This window comes from Dipteris shenzhenensis, chromosome 2 (genome assembly GCF_047967505.1).
Source record: "Dipteris shenzhenensis isolate YYH24624 ecotype China chromosome 2, Dip_SZ_1.0, whole genome shotgun sequence".
Lineage (NCBI taxonomy): Eukaryota > Viridiplantae > Streptophyta > Polypodiopsida > Gleicheniales > Dipteridaceae > Dipteris > Dipteris shenzhenensis.
In genome coordinates this window covers 20,505,170-20,526,543 of record NC_141597.1, presented here as the reverse complement: position 1 = coordinate 20,526,543, position 21,374 = coordinate 20,505,170, and the positions used below count along the sequence as shown (strand labels likewise).

At 45.5% G+C, this 21,374-nt stretch overlaps 1 protein-coding gene across 5 annotated transcripts in view; it reads left to right on the top strand.

The window, feature by feature from the left end:
* The window catches only part of LOC147904461 (Chaperone DnaJ-domain superfamily protein), an 86,964-nt gene that overhangs the window by 16,212 nt on the left and 49,378 nt on the right, over nt 1–21,374 (top strand). For all 5 annotated transcript variants that reach the window (XR_015542281.1, XR_015542283.1, XM_087386596.1 and 2 more), the window contains exons 4-6: nt 15,375–15,434; nt 15,566–15,616; nt 15,760–15,840. Coding sequence is in view for 3 of the 5 variants with exons in the window: in XM_087386596.1 (XP_087242722.1) it covers nt 15,375–15,434; nt 15,566–15,616; nt 15,760–15,840 (192 nt within the window). In the remaining 2 variants the exon portion in view is untranslated. The remainder of the gene's footprint in view (nt 1–15,374; nt 15,435–15,565; nt 15,617–15,759; nt 15,841–21,374) is intronic.

The window sequence follows — 21,374 nt, the reverse complement described above, 5'->3', positions numbered from 1 at the left end:
AATAGGACATAGCAATTGACTATTTCCATTTATATGCATTACCATTACACTCTCTTAACGACTTTCTGTCATAGACCCATCCAAGGTCATGCTACATTCTAATTGGAACATAACATGCCTTCCCTCTTCAAGCATCAGCATCCTTGATGATGAAATCTAAGAATGCTTTCCATATTTGGTTAACGGATTCCAAGGTAGCCTCAGATAGAGGGAGACCATGCCAAGCAATCAGCACCATAGGTATCTTATGGTTCCGAACAATCATTTCTCTCTAGTCTAGGATTTTGGCTAGCTTCTATCATGCATTTTCCTCTAGTTCCTGTAACATAACATTTCCATCAATTAATGAATCAGTTGGTTGTAGAATTCATGTTAACAAAGACACATGAAATACTGGATGCACCTTGCAAACTTGTGGTAATTGAAACCAGCCTCAACAACGTAAAGGGTGGTAGGATCCACTTAATTACAGCATACATGGTAAATTGACAAATGCACCACAGATTAAATCACAAGGGAGCTAGAGTCGCTCCTACTCAGATACAAGGACATCGATTGGCCCCAAACGTTGGCGCCCCTTGTGGTATTTATTTAACATTCATTCGAAGCCAAGCAGCTGATTACAAAGGCCTCTGGGAAGTTGCAGCACAGGCAAACCAACGCTCGCAGACTCCCCGTCCAACCCACCTTGTAATTCCCTGCTCAACTCCAAATGGTGAAATGGCATCCAGTTACTAGACAACCCTCTGTCCTCAGCCAACCAAAGCATGCAACAGAGACCCCAAAAGCATCCACTGTCTGTGCCACACCTGCAATTGCACAACCAAGTGCCCAACCAGCCAGACACGGCTGAACAAACGCAATGAACAAACGCAATACAAGCCCTCAACAGCCAAACTCTGGTGCAATCAATCAACACAGCACTTTCAAACAGGTTGCCTCAATCTATAGCCTCTTTGGCCACTGCCCAACAGCATAAATCAACCTTTCTTCGTGAGGAAAGAAACCCAAAGGCAATAACTAGCCAGCAACAATCAGGGAACGTCAAAAGCATGCAAAAAGCAAGCCTCTTCTACCCAGTATCCACAAAGGATAGGTCACCGGGGCTGGAAAACCCTAGATCCTGCAGAGAAAAGCTGATTCTGCTCTGGCACAGCCCCAAAAGCATCTTAGAAGAGAACTCCCATGCATGGAAAATTACCAAAATCAGCAGCAACACCCAGAAGCTCCCCAGAATCAAATCGCAAGTTTCTTGCAGAGCCTAGACAGCTTTTGGAAAGCAAATTGCAATCTCCAACAGCAATCTGGACGGGTCGCAATCACCTGGAAGCACCCTGGAACAGATCGCAGCCACTTGGAACAGCCCGGAAGGCCTAGAGATCAAATCGCAATCTAAAGAAGACACCTTGGGAGAAATCACAATCTGCAACAGGCTCCTGGATCAGGTGCAATTTCTTCTGGTAGGCTCTGGATGCACTAGAACCGGCCTTGGCTGATGGTGATTTCCCCTGGTAGGCTCTGGATGCTCCTAGCAGATGGCCATCTAGCTCTGGTAGGCTCTGGTAGCTCGCAACTAATGATCTGGCTCCTTTGGAACTGATTTTGGCCTTCTGTCCCCAAAAACAAGGCTCTTTGCTCTTTTTGGAGTCGTGTGCTAAAATTAGCAATTTTTAATTGCACCACTCTTTTGGCCCCTCTGTTGCACACTTTGGCCCTAGGAATTAATTGCCTAGTCACTGGGCACACATTCACAATTCCCAAGGGCTCACTAGGGAATTTTAATTCCCCATGTCCTGCCCCATGGCTGGACTCTCGCGCTCTAGAGGCTCAAGGCAGTCATGCGCAAATTACGAGAGTCACAAATCAAAAGCCCCATAATTTCATGTCCTCGTGACAGACCCCCCTCCTGAAAGAAGGCAAAAGTCATCGATTGCTGGCAAACCAAACAAAAAGAAATAATAGCAATGGAGAAATCAAAAGCAAGTGAAATAACCAAAGCTGAAATAGAAAAATAACCAAATAACCAAATCTGAAAGACAACCAACAATGCCGCCAAGAGATCAACGAATTCTGAATTGGGAGAGACCCAACAAACCAACGACGAAACCTGAAAGGACAGCGTACCAATGCTGCCAACAGGTCAACCAACAATGAATATATATCTGTAGAGCCATGGTAACAGGTACAAAATACATTGCACATAAGATGCATCATAACCAAGTGGCTAGCACACCAATCATAGAGGCCCTCATTGTGAAGATATTGTCAGCAACGAGTACCTCGGTTGAAACAAAATGTAGCACCAAGTGTCCTCTAGATACATGAGCGGGTCTGTACAAAAGGAATAGAAGTGCTAACTCCCCCCCTGTGCATCAGGTAATGCTACAGACACCTGGTGCTCTGTTGAATGAGTGCCACGCAAAGTGGGCCCAATTGGAAAGCCTCAAGGTAAAGCTGTAACACCTGGGGAGTATTTGCTAACTCGTCCTCGTCCATCCACTTCGCATGCACTGATGAATAATTACAAAATTTCACCATAGCGTTGTGCAGCTTTACCTCTTACCTTCCTTTCCCTATGTGCTAGAATCTGCTCGGGTACAAGGATCTCATCCATGTCTTCCACCTTTGGTTGGATCTCCGGAGGCAGATCCGTAGGCACATCACCTTGAAAAGGCTTAAGGAGACTCACAAGGAAAGCATTGTGAATCTTCCAATGGTCAGGTAACTGTAAGCGAAATGCTACATCATTAATCTGCTGACCTTGAAAGGCCCATAGTACCTCATACTCAGCTTAGGGAATAGCCGAGTACGACCTCGTGTACTATTCAACCTTGCTTTCTGACAAGGCAGCAAGACATAATCACCTTCCTTGTCACGCCTGTGCTTGTCTGCTGCCTTTTTCTGCTTCTCCTGCTACTTCTGCAATGCTTGTTTCACCTTCTGATAAGCTATGTCCAAGCTCTCCACATACTTATCAGCCTCAAAAATTTTACCTTTCGTTTGCAAGATGGGCGGAATCTTATGTCGGCCTTCCACCATCTCAAATGGGGCTTTACTTGTGGAAGAATGTACCGTGTTATTGTATGCATACTCCACTAACGGTAAAAACTTCTCTCACTGTGACTGGTGCTCCGAAACATAGCATTTCAGCAAATCTAGAACTGTGGATTGCCCATCGGTCTGTGGATGAAAAGCAGAAGAAAATAGGAGAGTAGTGCCCATATTCTCAAAACATCCCCGCCAAAACAAACTAGTCATGCGCGGGTCTCTATCACTCACAATGGACTTTGGCAGAGGTAGTCGATCAAGCGAGCGATGTCGAGCGAGCAGGACAAAATAAGCGAGTGAGAAAAAGCGAGCAAAGCAAAAATGGTTGGGCTACCAATACATAATCTCATTGTATGTATGTACTCATCATTAATAAGGATTTATAGTGCTACCTCAACATTGAACATGATTATAACATAATATTGCAAGTGCACATTAGTAATAGTGTTCTATATTCTATGAGATGAGCTTAAATAGAATACTTTGGCTATCAACAACAAGTACTATATAGTTGAAGTGCATCACTTGAGAAAAACGCCTGAAAAACATAACCTCACTATATGTATGTCTGATCGTTAATAAAGCTTTATAGTATCATCATAATTTTGAAAATGATTATAACATAAGCTTATAAGTCTACATTAGTGATAGTGTTATTTATTCTCATGAGATGAGCTTGCATAGAAATGCTTTGGCTACCAACAAGTAGTATATAGTTGAAGTGCATCATTCAATAAAAACTTCAACGTCAAACATGATCATAACATGTTATTGAAAGTCTACCTTGGTAAAAGTGTTATATATATTTTCATTGGAAGAACTTGCATACAAAACATTTGATTTTTTTGTCCCAATATATAGATAGAGTTATAACATGCTCCTATTACGAGCGGCCTTGCTTTAAATCTGGTGCAAGAAACTAGCAAAAATTCCATTAAATTCACATTTTGATGCATGAAGTTTTACTAAATGGTGCAAAAGGTCATGATAATCATCTAAATCATGCCTTGCCATTCGTTTTGATATGTAACATGACCCCATTTGGATTTGTAAATCAAAAGATACAGGACATCAAAATTCTCATCTTTTGGACCAAAAGAGGGAGCGCGTTAACGCGCTACCTGTTTTGGCTTAAAAGATGAGAATTTAGGCATCCAAAATTCTCATCTTTTGGGCCAAAACAGGCAGCACGTTAACGCACTCCCTCTTTTGGCCCAAAAGATGAGAATTTTGATGTCCTGTATCTTTTGATTTACAAATCCAAATGGGGTCATGCTACATATCAAAATGAATGGCAAGGCATGATTTAGATGATTATCATGATCTTTTGCACCATTTAGTAAAACTTCATGCATCAAAATGTGAATTTAATAAACAATTATTTGATTTCTTGCATTGGATCTAGAGGAAAGTTTACCTAATAGGGACCATGTTAATATGTTGTCTATTTTGGCTTCTACCATTGATTTCTATAAGCAAAGATTGATTTGTTTTGGAATTTAATTCATTTTAAAGAAAGGGATGTACTTACTCTTTAGATTTTGTTGGATTGGTGGGATGTAACAGTGATTCATTAGGGAGGGTCTTTTTGCAAACAGAAAAACATAGGTTTTGTTCCAAGAGTGAATAGAGTTTCAAAAACCAAGCATTTGCACATGCATGTAATGTGGACTATTCCATTCAAGAAATCCTATGAAACTTTTGGCTTGTGTGGAAGATTTCATTGGTGATCTCACTTATGTTGGTGGAGAGAGAGAACTTGATTATGGAGGATTACAAAAAATTGAATGAGTAAAAGTGAGCAAAGATAGGGTGCATCTTTACTAATGATGCCTTGGCAATGACATAGGTTCAACTCTCTCATGGACTTTGAAGAACTTAGACAGTTGCTAAAATAAGGATTTGCCAATCTATAATTGTTTTGTTTTGATGGTTTTTTTTGGCTTGCTCACTTTTTCTTGCTCGCTTTTTTTGGTTAGCTCACTTTTTGGTAATCCTCACTTTGGCATACCATGATACTTGAAGATATTCTGCATAAATAACTTCGCCATATGATCTATCCCAATCTTCTTCCCTACAAGAATAAAGTGCGCCTGCTTGCTGAAGCGATCAATGATCATCCATATTCCATCATTACCTGTAGGTGTCCTCGGGTCACTCAGTCAATGGATTATCCCCTAGAAGGGTGTTGCATACATGGCCGTTGGTCTCAGCTCCCTGCCCTTGCGTAAATCTTGTCCGAGTTGCGTGAGTCATCGTGAAGACTAGACTGCCAAAGACTGCTCCTAGGTAAGTGTATGACTATACAAACTCCACTGGCTTCCTTTGGTAAGTGAAGGTGTGTTGGTGAAGAACTGCACATGAGGTGTTGAAAATCATGACCTTGGTCTTCCCAAGGTTGACTGTTAGAGAGAGAGAGAGAGAGAGAGAGAGAGAGAGAGAGAGGCAAAGAGGAGACGTCATTAGGCTCCATACAAGAGTGTTTGCATAGAGTAGCACCCCATGTAGTTTATTGCTGAGGCACAAGTCTTCCAAGCCAATGCTTTATTTGTAAACAATTGGGATCTAGCAATAGTGTGCCCTAGGAGTAGATAGAGTCGTCTTGCGTTAGTGCAATAGGAGAGATAGGGAGGTGCTCCTCAGGAAAGCCCTCACTTGGGAGTACAACAATAGAGACATCAGAGGCTCTAGCAGCAACAGGCTAGGGATAGAAACTGCAATAGAGGCCCTGTGATGAAGGGGTTGATAGAATCCGCATAGGAGATCTGCACAGGAGGTGAGAGAGAGAGAGAGAGAGAGAGAGAGAGAGAGAGACGTCCTCAAGAGGCCTCGCGGGCCTATGGGACAAAGTATACCAAACGAAAAAATCTCATACAAGTCTTGAAGGGCTGAAGCAAAGGGCGCGATAGGCCCTTGCTGAGTACTATGATAATCTAAAACTAAAGCTAAAGAGCCTAAGAGCTCAAACAAAACTGACAACTCAAATATCAGATACAGATTGAAAGTTGAGGCTTAGAAACCGAAGCCCGGCACCATGGTGGCTCTCCAGTGAATTGTGAGGATATCTCGGATCTGTGCCTGTCAAGTTGTCTCGAGTTGTAGAGGGCGTCGTCTCCTCAATCTCTGGATCCGATGGGCTATGTCAAGACTGACACCTCGTCTCTGGCGGTTCCCTGAGGAGGACTGAGATAGGCCGAACCTTGATCATATGTGCTCTAGCTTCTCTCCGTGTCGGGTCTCTGTGGCCCTCACTTAGGAGCGTCGTGTCAGCTCTCTCCATTGATCCATGCAGCCCTCATATCAACTATCTCCTCCTCCTCCACCCAACAGTGTCCTGGAGTTGACTCAAATGCATAGTAATCTGTGCCATGTCTCTATTCTCGGTTTGCCTCAGTACCTGTGGTGCGGTCGCCTCTTGCTGCTCTTTGATCTATTGCAATAGAGTATCTTTGTGTTGTCGCATCTCAAGGAGATAGAGCCCAATGTGGACTTGGTCATGGAAGTGGATGAAGCATGAAAGTGGACCAAAGCCATGTCCCTCTTGAAAGAGGTAGTGGTATCGTCTCGGGTTCTCATAGTAGGTTGGACAAATACATAGAAAATACTCCTCTGTCTCGACATTGCCCAGCGTGCATAATCTACATATCCGTGCTCTCTAGGTATACCTGCAGCCCTCCATGTCTCAATCTTCAGCTGATGGGATGCGACCCACATCTGTCCAATGGCAATCTTCAAAGCATGTGAGACTCGTCTGTCCTGGAGGTACTGGGGTCTAATAATGAGTCCAGCCTCCGATACTCTCAGGAAGTGGTCTCGGTAGAACTGGATCTTGGTGTGGAGAGAGAGAGAGAGAGAGAGAGAGAGAGAGAGAGAGAGAGGCAAAGAGGAGACATCATTAGGCTTCGTGCAAGAGTGTTTGGATGGAGTGGCACCCCATTCATCCATAGGGATGAGTCCCTTCGAACTGAACTACGGATTTAGCTAGCTATCCATCTACGATGGGATTTTCACAAAACGTGCCTAGTGTCATGGATTATATAATCCAAATGTGAAGGATATTGGGACTGGCTAAATCAAACATTGTCCAAGTTATGGATAGAGCTAAGACATGTGTGCATGAGAAAATGCCTTTTAGAGAATTTGAAGAAGGAGAGAGAGTTTTTCTCAAGTTCCTTTATAAGCTGAATCCTTAGTTATAGGACAATGCATGAGGTATCACCCCGATATTGTGGGACGTGGTTAATTCTAAAGAGATTAGGTGAGGTTACCTCTTGCTTAGATTACTGTCACGAGGATGTGAAATTATGGGACTTTTGATTTGTGACTCTTGTAATTTGTGCATGACTGCCTTGAGCCTCTGAGGCGCGAGGGTCCGGCCATGGGGCGGGACTTGGGGAATTAAAGTTCGCTAGTGGGCCCTTGGGAATTGTGATTGTGCACCCAATTACTAGGCAATTAATTCCTAGGGCCAAAGTGTGCAACAAAGGGGCCAAAAGAGTGGTGCCATTAAAAATTGCTACTTTTAGCATAGGACTCTAAAAAGAGCAGAGAGCCCTGTTTTTGGGAATAGAGGGCCAAAATCAGTTCCAGATGAGCCAGATCATCAGTTGCGAGCTGCCAGAGCCTGCTAGAGCTAGATGGCCATCTGCTAGGAGCATCCAGAGCCTACCAGGGGAAATCACCATCAGCCAAGGCCAATTCTAGTGCATCCAGAGCCTGCTAGAAGAAATCGCACCTGATCCAGGAGCTTGTTGCAGATTGTGATTTCTCCTAGGGTGTCTTCTTCAGATTGCGATTTGATCTCCAGGCCTTCCGGGCTGTTCCAGGTGGCTGCGACCTGTTCCAGGGTGCTTCCAGGTGATTGCGACCCGTCTAGATTGCTGTTGGAGATTGCAATTTGCTTTCCAGGCTGTCCAGGCTCTATAGGGAACTTGCGATTTGATTCCGGGGAGCTTCTGGGTGTTGCTGCTGATTTTGGTAACTTTCCATGCATGGGAGTTCTCTTCTAAGCTGCTTTTGGGGCTGGAATCAGCTTGTCTCTGTAGGATCTAGGGTTTTCCAGCCCCGGTGACCTATCCTCTGTGGATACTAGGTAGAAGAAGGCTTGCTTTTTGCCTGCTTTTGCTGTTCCCTGATTGGTTGCTGGCTAGTTATTGCCTTTGGGTTTCTTTCCTCTCGAAGAAAGGTTGATTTATGTTGTTGGGCAGTGGCCATAGAGGCTATAGATTGAGGCAATCTGTTTGGAAGCGCTGTGTTGATTGATTGCACCAAAGTTTGGCCGTTGAGGGCTTGTCTTGCGTTTGTTCAGCCGTGTCTGGCTGGTTAGGCACTTGGTTGTGCAATTGCAAGTGTGGCACAAACAGTGGATGCTTTTGGGGTCTTTGCTGCATGCTTTGATTGGCTGAGGACAGAGGGTTGTCTAGTAATTGGATGCCATTTCACCATTTGGAGTTGAGCATGGAATTACACGGTGGGTTGGACGGGGAGTCTACGGGCGTTGGTTTGCCTGTGGTGCAGCTTCCCAGAGACCTTTGTAATTAGCGGCTTGGCTTCAAGTGAATGTTAAATAAATACCGCAAGGGGCACCAACATTTGGGGCAAATCGGTGTTCTTGTATATGAGTAGGAGTGCTCTAGCTCTCTAGATCCTACCACCCTTTACGTTGTTGAGGTTGGTTTCAGTGGTTCCATTGCCGGGATCCACCTAACTTCTTCAAGAGGGGAGCCTGTGGTTGGCTAGATGCAAGTCCAGCAGACTAGGCGAAGAAGACATCATACTATTTAGTAAATATATCTCACAGGGAGAGATCTTTGAGTCTTACTAGAGAGGAAGAGGAAGAGCGGATATCCAGACTCATGATGATGATCAGGGGGGCAAGAGAGGAGTCCCAGCATGTTGCTGAGCATCAGGATGATCAGACTGATGAGGAGGATGTGGATTTATTCAGCAGACTAGGCGAAGAAGACATCATACTATTCAGTAAATATATCTCACAGGAAGAGATCTTTGAGTCTTACTAGAGAGGAAGAGGAAGAGCGGATATCCAGACTCATGATGATGATCAGGGGCCAAGAGAGGAGTCCCATCATGTTGTTGAGCATCAGGATGATCAGACTGATGAGGAGGATGTGGATTTATTCAGGGCACAAATGTAGAGTTTCATGAGTGCTTTTCACGTAGTTCACATAGGATCCTTGCTTCTAGAAAATGCTGAATTTTGATGTGCAGCCGAAGAAAAGGAAGCCCGATGATGGGGATAAGGATGTTGAAGCTAACAAGAGACTGCATGTTAGCTTTCAGGATCAGCCCTCTCAAAACCTCTATGGTCTGCAGCAGCTGAGTGTTATTCCGGGGCCAACTCAAGGTAATAATTTTCAGTCCATGGTTTCCAGACAGTAAGGAGTTATGGCACACCCGGTGCAACCAGGTTATTTTGGTGGTGGTTCAGTGTTTCAGGCCATGGTCAGCCCACAAGCCCAATTTCCGGGTATGCCTGCTAGTCAAACAATCGGGTTTCAGCCTAATTTACAGCCCATGGGACAGAATATGTTGTATGCAAATGTTGGAGCAGCCCCAGGGATGCAAACAGGTATGCCTAATGCAGCAGCATGTAACCTTGGTTTGGGAAATATGCAAAATATGGGTGCTGGTCTGAATAATACAGCTTTTCCCAATGCTGGTGGTGGGAGATAGAGTGAGTGCTGCTGTCCCTTTTGCCCAGGCATCTATATACGATAATTTGGCACCTCAAGGGAAGATGAAGGACTTTAAAGAGGCTGGTGCAGCAGTAAAACTTGAGCCATTTAGTGTGGTGCAGGATAAACTTAAGGCCTTGACCTTTTTGCAGCAATTTGATGCAGCCTACATAGGAGGGAATTTCACAGAGTCATCCAAAATACGCTGGGATGCAAGTTTTCTAAAGGGGAATGCACTTTGGTGGTGACCACTATGGTTATGCAAAACACACGTGGGTAGGTTTTAAACAGGTGATTTCAGCTGCATGGCTTACCACGACTTTTGAAGTGGATATCATGACTGCTTAGCATGAGCTGAATTTCCATAGTTGCTATGATTTAGAGGAGTATAACAATAAGTTTTGGGTGGCTTTGTTGCCTGTTAGCTCCTTCAGTGGTGACCACTAGGCTTATGCAAATAACCGCACCAAACACGTGGGTAGGTTTCAAACAGGTGATTTCAGCTGCGTGGCTTACCACGACTTTTGAAGTGGATATCATGACTACTTAGCATGAGCTGAATTCCCATAATTGCCGTGATTTAGAGGAGTATAACAGCAAGTTTTGGGTGGCTTTGTTGCCTGTTAGCTCCTACCCGATTGTTCCTTTCGATGAGCAGGTTGAGAAATATTGCTGTGGTCTGCCTAAGGAGTTGAGAGACTATTGCACGAAGACTAAAGTCTCTACTATGTCTCAACTGCAGGGGAAGACTTCTGGGTTCAAAGGTGGACAGAAGTAGGAATCTAAGAAGGATGGCACATACAAGAGATCTGCGTTTGTTGCAGGGAGGCGACAAAACAATAAAAAGGCAGCTGTGTATTTGAGTCTAGAGGAGCAGAAAGCTCTCAGTGAAGAAAAGAGATGTTTTAAATGCAAAGAACTAGGTCATGTGTCTCGGGATTGCCCAAAGTGGAACGAGGAGAAGGCTGATGCATGCAAAGGTGATGAGAAGGGGAAGAAATAGAAGACCATGGGTGGTTTGATGCCTGATGTGATAGTGAACAGCCCTAGAGTGAGGAAACTGAGTTATGCAGAGACGTCTTCTGGAGCAACAAAAGACAAGCAGTCAGGAGCAGCAGGAGACCCACTCTTGGAGCCTATTCCTGGAGGACCAAGAGAGAAGGAAGAGCTGTAGACTGAGCTTGGAGGGCTGCCTACCTAGGCTGACACTCAGGGCAGCAAGGTTGAGAAGAATACTCTGGACAGAGAGACTACATACGCTCGAGGTGGAGCACGCGGGCTCAGAGATCTAGAAGTGCTTGACATCTCGTAGGAGAACCTTTTGGTATTGTATCCTGTCCTACTTTGTGGATGGACGGAAATATAAAGTGTTGCTTCTATATTTGTCTCTTAGCATTGTCTATTTACTGGCTTGCACATGTATGCACATTAAGTTAAGATGTTTGTGATTCCACACCCCACACCACACTGTGTGAGCCCCTGGGCAATTCTATCAGTCTTCTGCTGTGTGTATCCTCTGGTGGGTCATTTCTAGCATGGTATCAGAGCCCAAGTAGGAGGCTCATAGGTGTGGGAGCCTGAAGGTAGGGACCTTGTTGAAGGACGACCTTGATTCATAAGCTCTTGGGAATCAACTTCCACGACTAGAGGACAGTGCCCTTGCGAGGAGGGTGACTTAGGTTCAGTCAGGTGCGTTCAGAGTTTTGGTCTACTGAAGATTGAGTTTGGTTGACTTTGTTGTGCGGTTAAGCAGTAGAGATGTCGACCTCTTCCATGGAGAAATAGACAGTCTTGTGTTCTTCGATCTAGCTAGTGAGAAGATACAAGATGTAAGTAGTATATCCACTGCTCTCATGCTATGTGAGCCACACCCTTATTTTACAATTTTGACCACACAATTCATGCACCAATTTTCATGTATTTTTGTGCCCCCCTTGGAACCCCATGGTGACAGTAGTAGAGGGCGTTCCCGCCCTACACCCTCCCCCCCCCCCCCTTCATAGATTGGGTATAAACATGCTTGGTTTGAATGACCTCAACCATTTTCTTAGCTGTTGCAATTCTAATGTATTAGATTTGACATGTTTGCAAAACAACAAAGGAACTAAATATCGAAGAGTTGTTCTTGGTAACATCTCCGTGTGTTACTGAGGTCAGATATGCCGATTTAGAAACCACAGTGAGGATGTTTGACATTGAGATGTGGGTTGACGAGGATTTAGAGACCTTTGTGAAGGTGACGGATAGATGGAGTGCTTGGTACCTTCCAAGTGCGTGGCTGTTGACATTGACAGGAGGATGGATTCCATGGAGTGCCCTGGGGTCTCATGTTCAGATGGATGCTGTAGTCAGAAGAGGACAGTACAGGATTACACAGGCTATTGGTAGGTGCCTCGATGAGGTGCATGGTTTGCTTTCAGAGCAAGCACACAGGCAGTACGACGGTCTGGTATGTACTTGATGTTCTGCATTTGAGCCTTTATAGCATGCTGTGGAGAGACTCTGCTCTTCATTTGTCTCAAGTAATGCGAGATTGGAAGAAATGGGTCTTCTTCGAAGGCAGAAGGAGAAGTGTGGGTGCTTCTTCAAATCTCGGACACAGATTGCTGGAAGGCGATGGACAAGGAGTACTGAATCCAGAAGAGTACCTACTTGAGAACTCATTGAGAGTTCATGGTCCAGGTTATCTGGAGATATTCATTTGTTGTAGACCTTGCCAAAGGAAGGACGGGTTGAAATAGACCCTCAGAGCATGGTGTTTGGAAGACTCTAGGTTATTCACTCATTATGAGGTGGACAACTGGAAGATCGTGACGGCTGGATTGCTCGAGTTCAAAGGCAGGAACGTGTGACTGAAGGTGGTGGTGCCAGGAGGTGCTACCAAAGATGGACCTGTGTACCAGGATGGTGTGCAGAAGCGGAACCAGACGTGGTGGAGCAGGAGCCACTGGATGAAAAGCTAGGAAAAGATTTCGACATCGAAAACTTCCAGAGGACTACGACGAGGGAGTTACTGGAGCATCATCATTGACGTGTTGGCATTGGGCCTGGATGTGTCGGTGAGAGGGGGTATTGGAATGGTCACCTCCCCATCTGTAAGCCCCAATATGAGGAGCACATGAGCTGTCATGTGGACAGCACAAGAAATGCATTAGAAGGAGACCTTGTGCAGGAGAGATGGCGGGGGCATGTAGCCCTGGATCTGGCCTGGCAAGACAGAACTTCAGAGCAGGTGTATGGCCTGCAACAGGGCCCTATGAAGGGTGCGATGACATCAGCAGAGTACGGCCCCACTGTATGGGGCTGTACGGGGAGGCTTACTGGATGGAGGACAGGACTGCTGGTGTCCTGGCTGAAGGTGGGTTCTGCAGTGGCCAAAGGCGCTTGCATGGCAGGGCCTTTGGGCCTTGTATGGAGCCTACGACAGGCCTGGAACAGGGCCAGCAGGTGGCCAGAGTGCCTAGGACCATGGCGGGCTGCCATATAGCCAGGCGGGTCTGGAGAACAGCCCCCAACCAGGTCAGTTTACAGACTGGAGGGGGGCAGTCTGGTCGGCCCAAATACCCCTACCAGGTCAGTTGATTCAAGGGCCTTGTGCCCTATAAAAGGAGAGGCCCCTTGGCCTCATTTGACATCTTCTGGAGCAGCAAAAGACAAGCAGTCAGGAGCAGCAGGAGACCTACTCTTGGAGCCTATTCCCGGAGGACCAGGAGAGAAGGAAGAGCTGCAGACTGATCTTGGAGGGCTGCCTACCTAGGCTGACACTCAGGGCAGCAAGGTTGAGAAGAACACTCTGGATAGAGAGTCTACATACGCTCGAGGTGGAGCACGCAGGCTCAGAGATCTAGAAGTGCTTGACATCTAGTAGGAGAACCTTTTGGTATTGTATCCTGTCCTACTTTGTGGACGGACGGAAATATAAAGTGTTGCTTCTATATTTGTCTCTGAGCATTGTCTATTAACTGGCTTGCACATCTATGCACATTAAGTTAAGAAATTTGTGATTCCACACCCCACACCACACTGTGTGAGCTCTTGGGCAATTCTATCGGTCTTCCACTGTGCGTACCCTCTGGTGGGTCATTTCTAACACCTTCTTTCAAACATTTGACATGGAAAAGGACGAATCAGATCCTATTCTCTTTGTTTTCACATAAAAATGGCAGCTTCACTTTTGTTATCCTCTATGTGGAGATCTCATCATTACAAGCAATGATCAAGCTTTCTTACGGCAACTCAGTATGAGATGGCAGATTTGGGACAGCTGAATTATTTGTTGGGCTTAGAAGGTGCCACCTGATGGCATTTTTGTCACCCAGACAAAGCAAACTAAAGGCTTGCTGCAAAAGCTTGACATGCAAGATATCAAACCATTTTCTGCTCCAATGGAGACAAGATGAAATTGGACGTTTTTATTGACAGCCCAGATGTGGATGCCCTTTGTAAAGAAATTGAGTAAATCAGCCACATCACTCAGTAATAGCAATATTTTATGGTGAGCAAGAAGCAACCACTATTGCTTTATGGATGAGGACAAGAAACACAATAGTAAGTGAAGCAATTTGGCTTTATTACTTGCTGATATTGGCATGGCAAAGGATGTTTCAGTTGTTATTGGTTGTTACAACCAAGCATGCATTGCTTTGGCCATTATCTGTGAAAAGGTGAAAACAGCAGGTCCAAATGGCATGTTGTTTTACCAAGGACACGACACTGGTTGGATGGTTCAGTTGTTATTGGTTGTTATAACCAAGCATGCATTGCTTTGGCCTTCATGTGTAAAAGGTGAAAAATCAGTAGGTCCAGATGGTCTATTGTTCTACCAAGGACGCTATACTAGACATATTCACCGACCAATGATGAATTGCTTTGACCTTCATCTGAGAAAAGGTGAGAAATTGGTAGGTCTAGATGATTTATTGTTGTACCAAGGATAATCAAGCTACATATTCACCAAGGCTTTAACAGTGAAGAAATTTCTCCTATGTAGGCATGTCCTTCATATGCCTGATAACTTGTTTCTTCAGGGAGAGTTGTATCATGCATGATGCAATTTTGTAAGAATCAAGTATGGCTCCATTTCAATCATGGTGGGATTATTAGGCTTATGTACCCATTGTTCTGATAATGCCCTCATGGGTTGCAAGATTGAGTCAACACTAAATTATGACAATGTGTAACTATTGTGTAGGATCTAGGACCATGTTTAGAGTCCATACAATCCAATTCCAATTCAATGAAGGAGTCTAGGGTCCTCCATAGGTCGGTGCACTAATATAGTTTTAAAATATTTTATTATTTTATTTTATTTTATTTTTCTTTCTGCACTAATAATTTTTTACACGTCACATGTTTTTCTAGGACTTAATCATCAAGGGTTTAGGCTTTCCTACAAATCCCACAGTTTCTTTGTATTTCACAAGTGTGTCATCTCAGCTTTTTCAACCTTTCTCCAACGGCCTTAGTGCTTGCCCTTCATTAGAGTTCATTTCTTTTATTTCTTGGGATGACCCCTTTCACGTAAATTCTGTTACATGTGGCACATATAGTACTGAATGTGGCAGTTGATGGCAAAATTCATGATGGCATCTTTTGTATTGACAATGTAAATTCATTTTGTGGTGAATACAGATTTTGAAAGATGATGCAACGAGAGAACAGTATGATTATGCTGTCGCTCATCCTGAACAGGTTTATTACTGCATCTGAATGTACCTGCTATCTGGCGCCAGTTTTTTCTTGGCAAATTGCTTTTTTGGGAATTCAATGCAATTTGTGTTTAAATTCACTTTTCAGCATTGATAATAGTTTGTGTGTGATAGGTGTTCTATAACACGGCCAGGTATTATCAAACTTATTACGGTCCTGAAACGGTTAGCTCTCTTCTTCATTTCATACTTTGCATATTCAGTTTTGGTATCCATTACAAGTATTTAGCTCAAGTTTTTTTGGTTGTTAGACAGTCAAGCTCTATTTGATTTTTGTTAACAAAGCTTTAATGATGATCAACAAACAGGATCTGCGAGCTGTGCTAGTCGGGCTTCTGGTTATTCTCTCGGGTTTCCAATACCTGAATCAGTTCACACGATATAAACAGGTCGATGCTTTTCTGGACTCTCTATGTAAAAGCACGTAGTCAAATAATGAAGTGTAAATCCTCTAGCACTTTCCATCTCCAGTAGATGCAGCTGTGTGAAATTTACTTTTTGCGTAATGTTTTTGTTTTTTCATATACCCACAGGAATACCTACATGAAAGGTGTGAGAAAATATAACCTTAGGCATGTGCCAAATGATTGTCAAGCGAAGTCTGTACATGCATTTTATACATCTGTACGTTTTCTATATGTTTGTGTATTGAAACTAGCCAGCAAATTAAAGAAAGAGCTTGTTTAATTGTTTCAGATTTGCAATACTTTCCAGGGTATGACAATCTTATCTAATCAGTGATGTCATTACATGTCGGCAATCTCATCTTGCACTGTACATTATTCAAACCTAAGGTTCTCTGTTATGCTGAAGCCGAGATAACATGACCTTGGAAGGGTTGGTGGACATTTTCCTTTAGAGGATCAACTTTTGTATTACATTTTATTGTGCTTTAAATATATGGTTAAATGAATCAATGTCAAGGCCTTCGGTGTGGGTGACATGGCATGGACTAAACGGAGGACCTAGGTGCACCTAAATGTGTGAATTGCCAAGGGGCAAATGGAATTAATGTTTATCCCAAGAGAGGGGTAAAAAGGGTGCATGCTAGGGGCTTCCTGATGATTACACATGGCATCCAGATTTGTCTAGGGAGTTGAGGGCTCTGCAAAGGCTTGCTGGAAAAGAAAGTCGCGTTGAATCTGTTGTCCTTGCCTTTGACAGAGGTTGGCTGGGCGGATATTCTTCATGTCATCACCCGTGATTGATTAGCTTTGTGTTTGTTCGTTTCATTCTCCACAAGTACAAGTCGTCTGCTTACATTCTTAGGACTCTCTGCAGATAGACCCCCTATCGCTGCTTAGCCTGGAAAGGAAATTTTGAAGGAGAATATTGACTGCTTATCTTTCGGTCCCTTGATATAGGAAAGGCGAGGTGGACATGAAACGTTCTTGTGTGTTCAATTGACATCTTCACAAAGACTGCTTCTCATACACACACATGGACAGGCTGATGGTCCAGTTATATAAAAAGAAGATTCCAAAGAGTGCTCCTAGAATATAACGATATGAAGAATTTACATGAATACACTTTTTGGAGAAAATATAAATCTGAGCTGTTGGCCATACATAAACTACGTTCTACAGCGCTTGACTCCATCATCATGGGTTCTCCAAGGTCAAAGAAGTTTCCTCTGAGATGTAGGTTTCCCTTGACAGTTCGGAGAGATCGATGTAGCGGTCAAGAGTCTTGTGCCAAGACCACGGAGAGCAAAAGGCCCTAATGACTTGGGCAAGTAAAATGAGGGTGTTGGAATTCATGCTTTGCCTTTTGGGCACTTGGTTAGTACTTAGCTACCCAACTGTATGGTCCTCCCTATGAGAAGAAGCTAGTGAGCATGTATGACTAAAGACGTATGACTAAAGACCTGCTGGTTTTTTTTTGCGAAGAAAGAAACCTTCTATTAATGCTTGAAAAACTTCATACAAAACAGCAGCCCCGAAGGTGCTGGTATGGAAAAACCAATAAGGCCCCAGTTCACTGCCTAGGGAATCTCTCTGGTAGAGGGGCTGACAGCCAAGTGGGGAGACTATACAACCAGCGAATCCCTCGCGGACTGAATATGTAGAAAACTCCTGCAAGCCAATCCTTGTAGAAATGTGCGCGCCTTGTGACAGTTGCCCTCGAGCCCACGCTCCCAGGTGGAGCGCAGGGTGTAGATGATATCTTGCCAAATGGCGACCAAGGTAGCCGAGGGTGAAACCGGATGCTCACCCATCATCAGACTTCAGCGAGCAACCCAAATGTTCCACGCTGTGATATTGGCTACTACCTCCCACACGCTATCCTCCGGATGGGAACGAGGATCCGGGCTATGAGGAGGGACCCCCTCATGGAGCTCTATCCTCTGAATGCTTTGACCTTGTATCCAGTAAGCTGGATAGACCTCATCAATCTGGAACGCGTGACCTCCATCCGCGTCAACCAGGCTACCATCCCCCAGGTGTAGTCCCTCTAAAGGCTCTACATGCGGGTCATAATCCTGAGGGCTCGAACTCCTCTTTGCAACGGGGCTGAGCACATATGATGCCCCCCGCTAATCTTTGCCAGACTCTATGGAGGTTCCTCCTCATGGGGGAACCCTTCCCGGTAAGGGGGGCTTTTGAGAAGATCCATCTGTGTGAGTGCTGCCATTGCCCCCCAGTGCGTGGGGTGTTCCTGAGAAGCCCTCGCTGTAAGAGGAGCTTCTAGGGCTTTGCACTAGGGGTGAGGCCACACACAACCAACTTGCCCAAGTGGGCTCTGCTCTGCTCTGCATCTTCGGATCAATGATATCCAAGCCTCCCAATGCTTGCGGCATGATCACTGTCTGCCAAGCGATCGCCCAAAGGATTTTCCGAACCAAACGTCGGAGCTATCCAATGCACCCTTTGTGGAAGCACCAGCAGGAGGCAATGTAAGGCTGTGGCAAGGACCTGGTTTCCTACTAAGGCACGGCTTGCTAGGGAGAGTTTGGCGAAGCTTAAGTAGAGAAGCTTGCGACGAACATTCTCAAGAATCGGGGCGATCTGCTGCTCTGTTGTAATATCAATACCCACCTGGCACCTGAGGTATCTCGCTGTCTGGCCCCGTAGTATCTAGTGGAAGCCAAAGGCACTTCCCCACTCTCGAATCTCCTGTGTCTCCTCATAGCCTGTGAAGAAACCGATGGATTTTGTCCAGTTGATCCGTGCACTCGAGGCCTCACAATAAATAGGCAGGGCTCCTCGGACTCTCTCCAAGCTCACTGTGGTGTCCTCTACGTACAAGGTTGTGTCATCTGCAAACTCGGAATCCAACAGCTCCTCCTGTCGTCTGATTGGGAGCCTCAACCTTGTGAGACCTGCCACTGCAATCTCAAGTAGTAGCCCAATGCCTCTGCCACAAAAAGGAAAAGAAAGGGAGCTAGGAGGCAGCCCTGGCGGACCAAGCGAGAGAGAGAAAAGGCCCCACCCATGTGTCCACCTATAAGCATCTGACTAGGCTCCCCGCAGAGAGCGTTGAGACTCCTCTAATCCATTTGAGAAACCCAACCTCTGCATAGTGCCCGCCAAGAAAGACCACTCCACCCTGTCTTAAGCCATCTCATCCAAGAGAAAAGGTTGTGACTCCGCCTTGGCCCAATCCACTGCCTCCCAGAACGTGAAAATGTTGTCCAGGATGCTGCGCTCCTGTACAAAGCTAGTCTGTGTATCACGGATGATGTCGGTGAGATGAGGTTGCAACCCAAACTCAAGACCTTAGCAACAATCTTGTATGCAGTATCCCTGTTGGGGTTTGAACCACAAATGGCTTAAGGCTTGAGGGCGCTCAGAGAGTTTGAGCCCCAAATAGCCTAAGCCTTAGAAGCGCAAGGCTAACACAAGCGCTATTTGGGGGTTGGTTAGGAACACCTCCTAATGTCGGGTTTGTCCCAAGCGCTATTTCCGCTAGTAGGGAGAGATGGAAAGAATAGCAATATGCCTTGGCACCCTACGGGCCCAAGAGCCTTTTATTGTAAAGAGAGGGAGAGTGCTAAAAGGAGAAGGGTTGGCCCTCCTTTCAAAAGCTGACTTTAGTCTTCATTGTTGTTTGCACAAGTTTGAATACAAGCTCCCTCTTCTCTTCCAAGAGTGTTTTGGGTGTTCTCTCTCCCCCTTTCGGGATCAAACAAATCCACCACGTGCTCAGGGACTAAGGAAGGGAACCCGTGTCAAAGATCTCCTGGCGGGCTCAGCGGAAAGGGTTGGCAATGATCTCTCATAAGTTACGAAAGAAGGCCGGAGTCAAGCCATCTTCACCAGGACACTTCTGGGTCGGAAGGGCTTCCCAAAGCTCATCATCTGTGAAAGGCTCCTCCAGTCTCCTGTACAACTCCCTTGAGACTACTGTCGGAACATGGTCCCAAACTAACTCACAGGCCACAAGGCAAGCTGGAGTCATCCTCTTCGTCTGAAAGAGTTGGCTGTAGAAATCCGTGGCCAGCTCTAGAATCTCTTGTGGATCAGTGTGCAAGATGCCATACGGATCCCGTAATCTCTATAGCTGCGTGCATGCTGATCAAGGTCCAATGGTTTGAAAAAACTGCTTCGTCATAGGCTCGCACTCTCATATATATCACTAAGCCACTAGAATCGTGGGTCTTGTTCCCTGAGCCTCTCTATGGAGGCTCGGTTTCATTGTAGTGCACGCTCACACTTTTGAAGAGCCCTCCTCCGTCTAAGGGCGTGAGACTACAACTCCTCGTTGCTCCTCTGAATTGCATCGGCCACCCACAAAGCCCAGCCCTCGCAGGGTACTGACTCTGGCTGTTGCCAAATCTCTGCAATAACCAATTGAATCTCATCCTGCAGTAGGTCCTTTGGAATGTAGACTCCCTTTTGGGGAAGACCACGGCGGGGCTACTATAGGTATAATACTACTGGAGAGTGGTCTGACATTGTGGTGCCTGTTAGAATCCCCGTAGAGCCACCTCTGTGGAGTGTCCAGTCTGCGACGTAGAAGCGATGCAACCTCTTAAGCAATCCATCAAGTCGCCTCTGGCCGAATCAGAAGAGAAGGCTGCTAGAACTCTGGCTCTCTCAACGGGTCTCTGCCATTGATCGTAAAGATGAACTGCTCCCATGTGCTCTGCTCTGATGCTGGCATCTCAGAGACCCCTTGCTTGTCCTCCCCAAACTCTAGGTTGTTGAGGTCTCCTTCAACGATCCATGAGTCAACATCTGACAGAGACACTGTCAGCCTCCTGAAAGTTGGATGGTGCTGTCTGTACATCGGGACATACACATTCAGGATCCCAATCCTGGACTCTCCCATCCAAACTGCTCGCCCTGGGATAAGCTCACCCTTATCGTAGACCTCTGGGGCCATTGCTTGGGAGACCGAGATGCAGGCCCCTCCACTTCGTCCTACGGCAGGAGACCACACCTCCGGGCCTCTCCCTGGAAAAAGGTGATGGCGCCGTCGGATGTCTGATGCTGAGAATATGTGCTCTTGTATCAAAAGGAAGTCCACTACTCGTCCTATTACTGCCCTCTGCAACTCTTGCCGAAGGATTAGGTACTGCGGCTGAATACGTGCACGGTTGTGGAGCCTGTACACGTTCCAACTCACTATGGTCCAACCATGAGGACGGGGAAGCAGGAAATAAGGCTCTCTTGTGGGTGGGTGCTTGTTCTAGAAAAATTGCCTTTTGTGACTTTAAGGGAGGTTTGGAGGGTGAGTAGTCCGTGTTTGTGCGACAGTGTACCAGGGTTGACACCGGCTCTATGCCAATCTTCCATGCCCACTGCAACATGAAGGAGACATCCACTCTGAACATCTCAACACACTTTAGGAGTGGCCAATAGTGTGCCGGATCAATCCTTGCCTCGGGTGGCAATCTGATAACCCCTACTGTCAATCCATAGATCAGCTTCCCTCGTGTGAAGCTCAATTGGAAATTCACTTTAGCACCATGGGCGTG